We start from the raw sequence: 12744 nt of genomic DNA on the forward strand, positions 1-12744 counted from the left end.
TGGCTCATTAACTCAGTGTGGCACTTTAAATGCCTCATGTAGCTATGTCAAATACCTGGAGCACTAATAAACACTGCCTGAGACATAAACACCATAATTGATACCTCAGTTTTTGTCCTTTTCTTTATCAGCTATTTTTACTAATTTCAATCTACACTCTGAATGCCCTATGTGTAAACAACGGCCCTCATTACTTCTCAAGAACGGTCACTTTGTTAATGCTTATAATGTATGATGTGTGACGTGGCATACGAGCTATAAATATGTTATGTTTTTGGAATTTAAGATTTCCTTTTATGATGTCACAATGAGATGTAACCAGTTCTGACTCACACTTCCTGTTCATCCCTATGCCTCTAACCCTAAAACCCTAACCCTAAACCCCTAACCCTAACCCTAAACCTCTAACCCTAAAACCCTAACCCTAACCCTAAACCTCTAACCCTAACCCTAAAACCCTAACCCTAAACCTCTAACCCTACCCCTATACCTCTAACCATAAAACCCTAACCCTAAACCTCTAACCCTACCCCTATACCTCTAACCCTAAAACCCTAACCCTAACCCTAAACCTCTAATCCTACCCCTATACCTCTAACCCTAAAACCCTAACCCTAAACCTCTAACCCTACCCCTATACCGCTAACCCTAAAACCCTAACCCTAACCCTAAACCTCTAACCCTAACCCTAAAACCCTAACCCTAAACCTCTAACCCTACCCCTATACCTCTAACCCTAAAACCCTAACCCTAAACCTCTAACCCTACCCCTATACCTCTAACCCTAAAACCCTAACCCTAAACCCCTAACCCTAACCCTAAACCTCTAACCCTAAAACCCTAACCCTATACCTCTAACCCTAACCCTATACCTCAAACCCTATAACTCTAACCCTAAACCTCTTACTCTATAACCCTATAACCCTACAACGCTAACCCTATAACCCTAACCATAACTATATAACCCTAACCATAACCATATAACCCTATACCTCTAACCCTAACCTTATAACCCTAACCCTATAAGTCTAAACCTAACCCTATAACCCTAACCCTATAACTATAACCCTAACCCTATTTCCCTATATCGCTAACCCAAGATCAGAGCTAAGACTCTTTACACACTTCTTAAGGAAATTCTCTGTTTTGTTTGACCTGGTCCTTTGCAGAACTTCAACACAGTGAGCAAATGTTTTCTATTATCTTATGATAATTAGTTCCTGTACACAGTGAATGTGTGTGTGTGTGTGTGTGTGTGTGTGTGTGTGTGTGTGTGTGTGTGTGTGTGTGTAAACATCCCTGTGTGTCTTCTCAGTTTCTATATGACTTTAGATACATGATTACCTCATTGCACACGCGTGTGTGTGTCTGTGTGTGAGCGGCTGTCAGCACTGGCTGAGTGCAGCTCAGACTAGAGTTGTGTAGTAATGGAGAAACTGTCTGAGTACCACGGCGCTATTAGCAAACTGCGAGCGGAGCAGCTCTTGGCTGCGGCAGGACGTGATGGGTGCTTCCTCATCCGCGACAGCGAGACCATGCCTGGGACATACTGCATCTGTGTCCTGTGAGTCCCACCCAGGTGGACATGCCGTGATCGCAGGCTTGGACTAGCAGCTGGGCCATGTTCACTAATTCTAGGAGTGTTTTTATGCAGTGTTTGTTGTTTAACACAGCTGGTTAGGATAGCTGGGATAGTGGGTAGTGCATTAGGGTTAAGGTTAGTGTGTAATACATTAGAGTTAGGGTTAGTGGGTAGTGCATTAGAGTTAGGGTTAGTAGGTAGTGCATTAGAGTTAGGGTTAGTAGGTAGTGCATTAGAGTTAGGTGTATTGGGTAATGCATTAAGATAGGGGAAGTGTATTAGGATTAGTGGGTAGTGCATTAGGGTTAGTGAGTAGTGCATTAGGGTTAGTGAGTAGTGCATTAGGGTTCGTGTTAGTGGGTAGTGCATTAGGGTTAGTGAGTAGTGCATTAGGGTTCGTGTTAGTGGGTAGTGCATTAGAGTTAGGCTTATTGGGTGATGCATTAGGGTTAGGGCTAATGCATTAGGGTTAGGGGTAGGGGTAGTGCATTAGGATTAGTGGGTAGTGTATTAGGGTTAGTGGGCAGTGCATTAGGCTTAGCATTAGTGGGTAGTACATTAGGGTTAGCATTAGCAGGTATTACATTAGGGTTAGTGTTAGTGGGTAGTGCATTAGGGTTAGTGGGTAGTGCGTTAGGGTTAGAGCTAGTGCATTAGGGTTAGGGGTAGGGGTAGTGCATTAGGCGTAGGGGTAGTGCATTAGGCGTAGGGGTAGTGTATTAGGGATAGTGGGCAGTGCATTAGGCTTAGCGTTAGCGGGTAGTACATTAGGGTTAGTGTTAGTGGTTAGTGCATTAGGGTTACGTGTAGTGGGTAGTGCATTAGAGAGATGGTTATTGGGTAATGCATTAGGGTTAGGGGTAGTGCATTATGGTTAGTGGGTAGTGCATTAGGGTTAGTGTTAGGGCTAGTGCATTAGGGTTAGGGGTAGTTCATTAGGGTTAGGGGTAGTGCATTAGGGTTAGCGTTAGTGGTTAGTGCATTAGGGTTACGTGTAGTGGGTAGTGCATTAGGGTTAGCTGGTAGTGCATTAGGGTTAGCGTTAGTGGGTAGTGCATTAGAGAGATGGTTATTGGGTAATGCATTAGGGTTAGGGGTAGTGCATTATGGTTAGTGGGTAGTGCATTAGGGTTAGTGTTAGGGCTAGTGCATTAGGGTTAGGGGTAGTTCATTAGGGTTAGGGGTAGTGCATTATGGTTAGTGGGTAGTGCATTAGGGTTAGTGTTAGGGCTAGTGCATTAGGGTTAGGGGTAGTTCATTAGGGTTAGGGGTAGTGCATTATGGTTAGTGGGTAGTGCATTAGGGTTAGTGTTAGGGCTAGTGCATTAGGGTTAGGGGTAGTTCATTAGGGTTAGTGGGTAGTGCATTATGGTTAGTGGGTAGTGCATTAGGGTTAGTGTTAGGGCTAGTGCATTAGGGTTAGGGGTAGTTCATTAGGGTTAGGGGTAGTGCATTGGGGTTAGGGTTAGGGGTAGTGTATTAGGGGTAGGGGTAGTACATTAGGATTAAGGGTAGTGCATGAGGGTTAGCGTTCTCCTGCCCCTAACTGGACTGTATGTCCTGAACTGTTGTCCTGAGTTTACATGCTCACATGAAGCCCTTGATATTGGAGTGTTCACCCCAGACTGTATGTTTTTGATGTGCAGGTGTGACCAGTACGTGTACACCTACAGGCTGTTCCAGGTAGAAGGCCAGTTATGGAAAGCACAGGTAAGTGAGGTACACTGACCACTACACTACAGTGAGGCACGTCAGTGTACTGAACACTGCACTACAGTTAGGCCACTACACTACAGTGAGGCGTGTCAGTGTACTGAACACTGCACTACAGTTAGGCCACTACACTACAGTGAGGCACGTCAGTGTACTGAACACTGCACTACAGTTAGGCCACTACACTACAGTGAGGCGTGTCAGTGTACTGAACACTGTACTACAGTTAGGCCACTACACTACAGTGAGGCATGTCAGTGTACTGAACACTGCACTACAGTTAGGCCACTACACTACAGTGAGGCGTGTCAGTGTACTGAACACTGCACTACAGTTAGGCCACTACACTACAGTGAGGCACGTCAGTGTACTGAACACTGCACTACAGTTAGGCCACTACATTACAGTGAGGCGTGTCAGTGTACTGAACACTGTACTACAGTTAGGCCACTACACTACAGTGAGGCATGTCAGTGTACTGAACACTGCACTACAGTCAGGCGTGTCAGTGGACTGAACACTGCACTACAATCAGGCCACTACACTACAGTGAGGCGTGTCAGTGTACTGAACACTGCACTACAGCCAGGCGTGTCAGTGGACTGAACACTGCACTACAGTTAGGCCACTACTCTACAGTGAGGTGTGACAGTGTACTGAACACTGCACTACAGTCAGGTGTGTCAGTGTACTGAACACTGCACTACAGTCAGGCGTGTCAGTGGACTGAACACTGCACTACAGTTAGGCCACTACACTACAGCGAGGCGTGTCAGTGGACTGAAAACTGCACTACAGCGAGACATGTCAGTGGACTGAACACTGCACTACAGCCAGGCGTGTCAGTGGACTGAACACTGCACTACAGCCAGGCGTGTCAGTGGACTGAACACTGCACTACAGCCAGGCGTGTCAGTGGACTGAACACTGCACTACAGCGAGGCGTGTCAGTGGACTGAACACTGCACTACAGCCAGGCGTGTCAGTGGACTGAACACTGCACTACAGCCAGGCGTGTCAGTACTACATGCAGTGCAGGGTTGTAATTTTGGTGAAGCTGAACTGCTGCCATAACAAATGCTGCCATGGCAATGGAGTATTACAGGGGGCTGTTACAGTTAGGAGTTCACATACCTTTGGCCATATAGTGTATATTGTATATTTAAACAAATAGAATATTAACATAGAGAAATGTTTATTTTTAAATTAGATACATGCAGTAAAAACTACATGTATGACTGAAATGAGACAGTGCCCAGTGATGACCTATGAACTGTGATGACCTATGAACTATGATGACCTATGAACTGTGATTACATATAAACATATAAACTGTGTTTGTGTGGCTTTAAAATTGTTTTGAACTAGGTCATCTCCTTGACCTTAGATACGTGTTTGGTCTCTGTTACTGTTACAGTCCAAACTCTGAATATTTTCAGTGCTTATGAATGTATTTTCAGAGAGATCAACACCTCTGTGTTTACTTCAGACATAACAAGCATAGCTGGCACAAGCTGAAAGAGGAACCAACGTTCATTTACTACCCACAATCTGTCAGGTTTCAGAACCTGTGAAAGTAAAGTAAAGGTTTTGTATTTAGTCATATGACTGGTCTTTATACTCATATCACAATCCATGCTCAACGCCACTGATGTGAAGCACAGATATGGTGCAGATATAATTTCCATTTAAATATTGTGTGGTAAATTAGACCTTTATCCAGATATACATTTAAGTACATTCAGAAGATCCATTTGTAATCTGTTTTTATTATGTGTTAGCAAAATTTTAGTATTAATGCCTAATTAATGTCACCTTACAGCAGTGTGAACTAAAATAGATATTAATCACATTTGAAACTTGTACTTTTTTATGCCAACTTGTAATGATTTAAGTTTTCTTTCTTCCTGTGAAATGTTTTTTGTACTAATACTACAACAATATCATAATAATATACCAGGATAATATACAGTAAAGCCCTAAACTGGAAATGACTTGTATTCAGTATAGTAATAGTTTCTGGACCGGAATCTGTCATGATCGGTCCTCCAGCATCCCTGTCTCCATGGTTACCTGTCTCGTGTCTGTGTTTTGTGTTACTGGCTTCATTCTGTTCAGTATCCGAGCCCCGTGTTCATCATGTCAGGACTGATCATGGTTAATTGACGCCTTTCTTCGTTCGTGTTTGTTCTTATCTTTGCTTGTATTTTTGTTATAGCCGGATTCTGCGTTTTCATCGTGTTTCGTTTCGTTTAATCACGTGTTCCCGTGCATTACATATTGGTTCTATAACCCTGGACTGTTCTAATGATTACACGAGACTGGATTTGCCCGTAATAAATCTTGCTCTTCTCTGCGTGTGCGTCTGCCTCCTAACTGCTCACGTTACAGTATTGTAGAAAGTTGTTATTACAGACATGTGGTTGCTCAACTGTAAAACCACGTGACATTTCCTGACCTGTTATACATGTGATGTGTGTGGGGGAGACTAGCACTACAGTGTAGCCCAGCCTATGCGCTAACCCCATGGCCTTATGGGTAGTTGAATTTTAATGGGCTCTGCCGTGTGGATTCACCATGACCTCACAATCCCTCTACAGACGGCGTGCGGGGTGAAGGAACGACTCTTTCGGAATGTCAGAAACCTCATCGTGGCATTCAGGAAACCAAACCAAGGCATGGTCGTACCTCTGCTTTATCCTGTGACCTCCGACCTTCGGCAGGAACCGTCACCAGCACCCAAAACCTAGATAATATTTATCATGTGAATCAACTTATTTTATGATGATTGCAAAAGTGTTCGATGGTGAGAAGTGTGCACCTACCTACATGATTTACAAAGGCTGTATAAAGATAAGATTCTTGTCCGTAAACAATAAATGTGCTTCTATTTGTGGAATATTTAAATGACCAGTGATCCTACATTTCATTTATCTGATGCTTTTATCCACCTTGGCAGTGGTGGGGCATGAACCAGCAACCTTCTCATTACAAGTCAAGTACCTCGACCACTAAGCTAGGGTAGGGTATTGTTCAGTGCACTGATGTCGACTGCTCCCATGTTGACTAACGGACCACTAAGCTAGGGTAGGGTATTGTTCAGTGCACTGATGTCGACTGCTCCCATGTTGACTAACGGACCACTAAGCTAGGGTAGGGTATTGTTCAGTGCACTGATGTCGACTGCTCCCATGTTGACTAACGGACCACTAAGCTAGGGTAGGGTATTGTTCAGTGCACTGATGTCGACTGCTCCCATGTTGACTAACTCTAGTACTTATTGTTTATGGCACTGATTCTAGTCTGTTGTATTTTAGTAAATGACAAAGCACTTTTGAGCATCTGCTAAATGTATATATGTGGGCAATCTACATTTAGGTGTCTAAGCCAGGCCCCTACTCTAACTGAGTGGTGTTGGTATCTTATTATGTGTTTCAATGACACTAATGTAATCTGGTTTGGATTTGCAAAATAAATAAATAAATGTTATCAAAAACATTAGTGGTGTGTTACAGCATGGTTTAGCTGTTAGTGGTGTATTACAGCATGGGATAGCTGTGTTAGTGGTGTGTTACAGCATGGTTTAGCTGTTAGTGGTGTATTACAGCATGGGATAGCTGTGTTAGTGGTGTGTTACAGCATGGGATAGCTGTTAGTGGTGTATTACAGCATGGGATAGCTGTGTTAGTTGTGTGTTACAGCATGGGATAGCTGTGTTAGTGGTGTGTTACAGCATGGTTTAGCTGTTAGTGGTGTATTACAGCATGGGATAGCTGTGTTAGTGATGTGTAACAGCATGGTTTAGCTGTTAGTGGTGTGTAACAGCATGGTTTAACTGTGTTATTGGTGCGTTATGGTGTGGGTTAGCTGTGTTACTGGTACGTTGTGTTGTGGGTTAGTTGTATTAGTGGTGTTTTATGGTGTAGATTAGCTGTGTTAGTGGTGTCATGGTGTTGGTTACCTGTGCTAGGGTCTTATGATGTGGGTTAACTCTGTTAGTGGTGTGTATCAGACATTGGATCGACAGGCAGCACTTCCTTTCTGAAAGCGCAGGGTTTTCTCTCAACAGGATGTGACATGGTACTGATGCCCTGATGGCACTGATATGAAAACACGTTTCACTTTACGGAGTTTTTGAACTCCTCCAGGAAAAACACTGCACATTCTAGAACACCATCTGAAGGTGTGTATATATATATATATATATATATATATATATAGAGAGAGAGAGAGAGAGAGAGAGAGAGAGAGACGTCCTAAGGCCACACCTCTCTTTGTGAAATTAATTAGTCTTTTCCGAATCACTGAGATGAGAAGGAAATGACTGATTGTTTACAACTTTATTTATCAAAATTCTCAATGACCAAAGTCCCTTGTCTTTATTTCAGCTGTTCAATCAACTCTTGTACCATCAACACTCGCATATGGTCACTGAAAAGCTTTCAGAAGCCAGACATGAACACTGGAACATACAGTCACGTAGATGTAAGAAGATAAAGGCTTTTTAGTAATTTCCAATTTATACTATAGTTCATTTATACTATAGTTAATTTATACTATAGTTCATAGTCTGTTTGGTTGCATGTGTTAAAACCTTCCAAGTCTTTCATTTGTACCTCATCATGGGGGACAAATAACAAAATAAAAACAAAGTTAAAAGCCTTAAATTATTGTTTACCAGTTGACCTTTCACCTTTCACCTGTGTTCATATTAACAGCAACAATATGTATGGCTAAAATAACAGTTTATAAACAACCGACATATTACTTAAATAATTCAGTTCTCCATACTGATATTCCAGCACTTGTGAGACAGCCAGTACCCTGTGAGCTGAAATTTTACAGTGAGTTTTATTTAGCTGTATCTACTTTCAGAAATACCACAGAAGTGTGTTTTTAATACTTCAAGGCTCTCTGGTTATCACCGACCTTTGACCTCTGGGTCACTGTGTGCCAGGAACACCCAGAGCGCTGCAAGGCTGAAAAGACTGTGAAGAAATGTGGTGTAAACACTCTGAATGCAAAGGTCTTCAGGTTTGTTAAGAGAAACACGTGGCATGCACACGGGTAAGCCTCACGCAGCCATGAGCCACTAACGACTACGCTGGATTGAAAAAGAAAGACAGCAAATTCAACATGAGAAAAAAACCAAACACAACCAAACCGTGTGTGTGTGTGTGTGTGTGTGTGCGGAGGTCCTCTCTACCTCCGCCATGGTCATTTAGACCACTGTGTGTGTGCCATTTAGACTGCTTCTTATAGAATGTTCATACAACATACAAAAACATACTGGTAATAATACTGAAACATTCATTGCATTTGTGTGTGTGTGTGTGTGTGTGTGTGAGAACCCCAGTCTTGCTGTTGTTTTCCATTAGAGCAGAAAGGCACAAGTTCCACATAGATAACACTTCTTCTTTCTACATGTTAAAAAAGTACACTGTACATGATTTTATTAAAACACCTCCCCACTGAACCTTCTTAAGAGTGTGTCAATGCTGGGAGTTCTGTCCAGAGACGCAAGACAGCACAGCTGTGCGGGTTCTGTCCAGGCTGACCTTATACAGAGACGCAGGACAGCACAGCTGTGCGGGTTCTGTCCAGGCTGACCTTATCCAGAGACGCAGGACAGCACAGCTGTGCGGGTTCTGTCCAGGCTGACCTTATCCAGAGACGCAGGACAGCACAGCTGTGCGGGTTCTGTCCAGGCTGACCTTATCCAGAGACGCAGGACAGCACAGCTGTGGTTCTGACCCTGCTCCACCCTCTTTAGGAACGAGACCGTGTGGAAGCTGACGTCGGTTCGACGTCTGCGCTGTATTTGGACAGAGTGTAGCAGCGCGTCACAGGTTACCTACTGGCTGAAGCTCTATATACATCCATGTGCCAGTCAGCTCGGCACTAGCCATGCACACCAAAGCTTAAACAGAACACCAGGCAATGTGACTGCTTCAATCCACAATGACACTTAAATGGATGAGCCAGAATTCCAGAAGGCAGTTTTAATCCAAGCGAGAATCGTAAATGAGGACTTTGGAGAGTACAGGTTCATGTTTGGAGTGTTGTGATATGCTCAGCACCACGAGAGAGAGGTGAGAGTTCCTGTGTTAGCTGGGAGGTGCTGTGTTGTTCTCACTGAACACTCCGTAATAACACTAACACCGCAGGACACCAGCAAAGCAACAGGCTGTCTCGTCACAGAGAAAAATGACGCAGAGACCTTATACTTGAAGCAGGAGGCCGTTTGTAGATAAAAATGTCTAAAGCACAATAGTATTTCAATTAACACAGAACCTTTTACAAAAGGAAGAAACAGAACATCTGTAAATAGAGCACATCCTTAAAAACTTAAATAAAACCACGCCATCCTGTCACATGTCAAAGACAAATCTTTTCTAGAAAAAGGTTGTGATACTATGTGGGCGCATGTCTAGTGTGTGTGTGTGTGTGTGTGTGTCACGTGGCACTGTTACCTCTGCGTGGTGTCTGTTTGTTTAATGAGATGTATGTTAAAGGGGCTGTCTGCCAGTTCTGCGTGCTGTTCCACTGGTAACACATAAAAGCCCTCGTAACCTGAGACACGCCCCTCTGACAGAAGCTCCTCCTTCTCCTGATCAGTCCATGGTCTGCTCCCGCCCTCCCCCGCTTGGACCCGCCTCTGCTCCCACAGCCAGGCCCCCTGCACGGCCCTCAGCCGCGCTGACTCCAGCACGCGTGTGCGCTCCTCGTCCGGAGTCGTTCCGTATCGGATGTTGAGGCACAGCGCCCCCTGTTGGAGAACCATTTCAGCAAATCGCCTGGTCTCCCCTCCAATCACAGCGCTCATCTGGGATACTGACACGTTCACGCCGTTCTCCAGGACTCTGACTCCACCCCCGGCACCTCCTCCGACCACGCCCAGGTCCGCCTCGAGGGGGCCAGCCTTCGTGAAGTAGTGTGTGTCGCGGCCATCTATGGTAAAGTGGAGGCCGCGTAGGTAGACGGTGCCATGTAGCACGGCTGCCGTTCGACGGCTGTCCTCGCTCGCCACGCCGATTATCTCCGTGGCAACCACGCCATTTTGGATAGCAAACTTCACACCTTTTCCAAAGATGGAAGAGAGGGCGGAGAATCTGGGTCTCCGCCCCTGCCTGCCTCCCAGCTTCTTATTGGCTGGACTCATGGGGAGGCGGTCCAATGATATGAAGTTTTGTAAGTGCCTCTGAAGTTCACACTGAATACCGAGAACAACCTGGAAAGAGAGAGGGAGAGAGAGAGAGAGAGAGAGAGAGAGAGAGGGAGAGGGGGGGGTGCGGGGATGGTAATGGGCAGAATGCAGGCTGCACACAGAAATGTACGCTCTTTAAGGAACACCTGTGTGTGTGTGTGTGTGTGTGTGTGTGTGTGTGTGTGTATGTGAGTGTGTGTGTTATACGTGTACAAGTGTGTGTTTGTGTGTGTGTTATGTGTGTGAGTGTGTGTGTGTATTTGTGTGTGTGGGGTCCCAGCTCTGAGTGTGTGTGTGTGTGTGTGTGTGTGTTTCTCACCTTGCTGGGGTCCCAGCTCTGAGTGTGTGTGTGCACGTTCATCATCTCATACGTCTGCTCTGTGTTCTCCTCTGACAGTTTGGGGAAACCTGGAACCACGTTATGGAGCTGGAAACCAAACAACTTCAGCCAGCTGCTGATGTCTGCACGCACACACACACACACACACACACGTGCGCACACACACACACACACACACACACACACACAGTAGATCTGAACACATTCACTGGGGCTCTAAAGTTCTGAGAGTTTAGATCAGAGTGTTTCTGTAATGATGGCTGTCAAGCCAGATCACAGAGTGGATGCAAACTGGTCACCTACTGACACCACACACTCACCACACACACCACACACCAACCACACTCACCACACACTCACCATACAGACACCGCACACACTGACCACACACACCACACACTCACCACACACACACACCACACCCCATACTCACCACACACTTACTACACCCACACACACACCCTATACACACACCAGGACTCTGCCTGCATGGGTGGAGCGCCCCCACCTGTGGTGAAGGTGGTGTCGTCCTGTAGGGAACCTAGTGGGTAGTTATTCTTGAAGGTGTACAGGTTGAACGGCTTGGGTTCCACACTCGTCTCCGCCCACAGCTCGTGATTGGGCGTGGTCCATCTCCCAGCAACCACGTCGTAGTCACGGCGACCGAGGTGCACCAGGCGGGTGAGGGGGTCGTACAGGCCGCCCTGGAAGCCGAAGGGGAGGGAGAATGTGGGGTTGGAGTCCTGGTACACGTCGCCATACGGAGTGTATCGCAGTTCCTTCACCACGTGTCCGCGGCTGCTGAAGACAGCCAGCGGAGTCCCGCTGACGTCGCACGCCACGTAGAACTCCTCGCCACCGCTCCTCTCCATGGCGATGAGGTGGCCCTGCAGGTCGTAGTACAGCGAGGTGATGTGGGCGCCCGTGTGGTTGTAGAGGTGTGTGACGCGCGTGGGGTGTGCGAGGTCAGCGTAGAAGAACTGCAGGCGCGTGCCATCGCTCCCGCGGCTGGACACGCGCCGGCCCAGGCCGTCGTAGCCGTACCACACTCGCTGGCCGCTCTCGCGCTCTAGTGCCTCCGCCAGGAGCCCGCGGGACGTGTAAAGGAACAGCAGAGTCCCGCGGCTGCGCAGGAAGCCATCCTGGTCCGTGCGATACTGCAGCTCGCCCAGGCGCGTGATGCGGTCACGGAGGTCGTAGCGCAGTGGCGTGAGTCTGGCACTGGCCCCCGTGCTCAGCAGGTTGATGTTGCCGTTCAGGTCGTAGCTGTAGCGCCACTGCGGTCGCTCGTCCACCGCGGCCGCCTGCAGCTGCCCGTCTGCGTCGTACTCGTACGAGCGGCGCGTCACGTTGCCTTCCACGCCCACGCGCACCTCGCACGACGTCACACGGCCCAGGCTGTCGTACTGCAGCGTCATCCAGAAGGCGATGGCCTTCAGGATCTCGTACTGAACCTCCACCAGCTGGCCGTTGGCGTTGGAGATCTTGGTGTGCTTCATGGTGTGGGTAGTGATGACCTGGTTGAGGTCATAGCTGATGACACTGAATTTGCCGAACTGCTCGATTCGCCCCGACACGTCCACGTAGCGGTACAGGTCAATGGGCAGCGGGGTCTCATTAATCATCGCCTGCATGCTGGTGACCCGGAAGTTGTTGTAGCTGTAGTCGAAGCGCGCGTTGACCAAACCCTCCTCACTGAAACGATAGATCTGCCGTCCCACTAGAGGACCTGTGAGAGAGAGAGAGAGAGAGAGAGAGAGAGAGAGAGAGAGAGATCTATGATTATATTTGTTGTTTTACATCCTAACCCAGTTACTACACTCTGCCTTTGCATCAGAAATCTTATCTGACTTGATAAATATGGTAATGATGTGTTTCTCTACCTGAGAACACAAAGCAATA

General features: G+C 46.6%; 2 protein-coding genes across 2 annotated transcripts in view; one reads left to right on the forward strand and one right to left on the reverse strand.

Moving 5' to 3' along the window:
• The first annotated feature begins 1381 nt into the window (after window positions 1-1381).
• Window positions 1382-6210, forward strand: sh2d1aa (SH2 domain containing 1A duplicate a). The gene is made up of 3 exons (XM_027031419.2): window positions 1382-1564; window positions 3229-3292; window positions 5896-6210. The coding sequence occupies exons 1-3, from the start codon at window positions 1428-1430 to the stop codon at window positions 6043-6045; spliced, it is 351 nt and encodes a 116-aa protein (XP_026887220.1). The 5' UTR covers window positions 1382-1427; the 3' UTR covers window positions 6046-6210.
• Window positions 6211-7626: 1416 nt separating this feature from the next.
• The window catches only part of tenm1 (teneurin transmembrane protein 1), a 105237-nt gene continuing 100119 nt past the window's right edge, over window positions 7627-12744 (reverse strand). The window contains 3 exon segments of the mRNA XM_035527484.1: window positions 7627-10526; window positions 10822-10964; window positions 11351-12571. Coding sequence (XP_035383377.1) covers window positions 9765-10526; window positions 10822-10964; window positions 11351-12571 — 2126 coding nt within the window. The 3' untranslated portion in view covers window positions 7627-9764.

The sequence above is a fragment of the Electrophorus electricus genome, chromosome 6, assembly GCF_013358815.1.
Source record: "Electrophorus electricus isolate fEleEle1 chromosome 6, fEleEle1.pri, whole genome shotgun sequence".
Classification (NCBI taxonomy): domain Eukaryota; kingdom Metazoa; phylum Chordata; class Actinopteri; order Gymnotiformes; family Gymnotidae; genus Electrophorus; species Electrophorus electricus.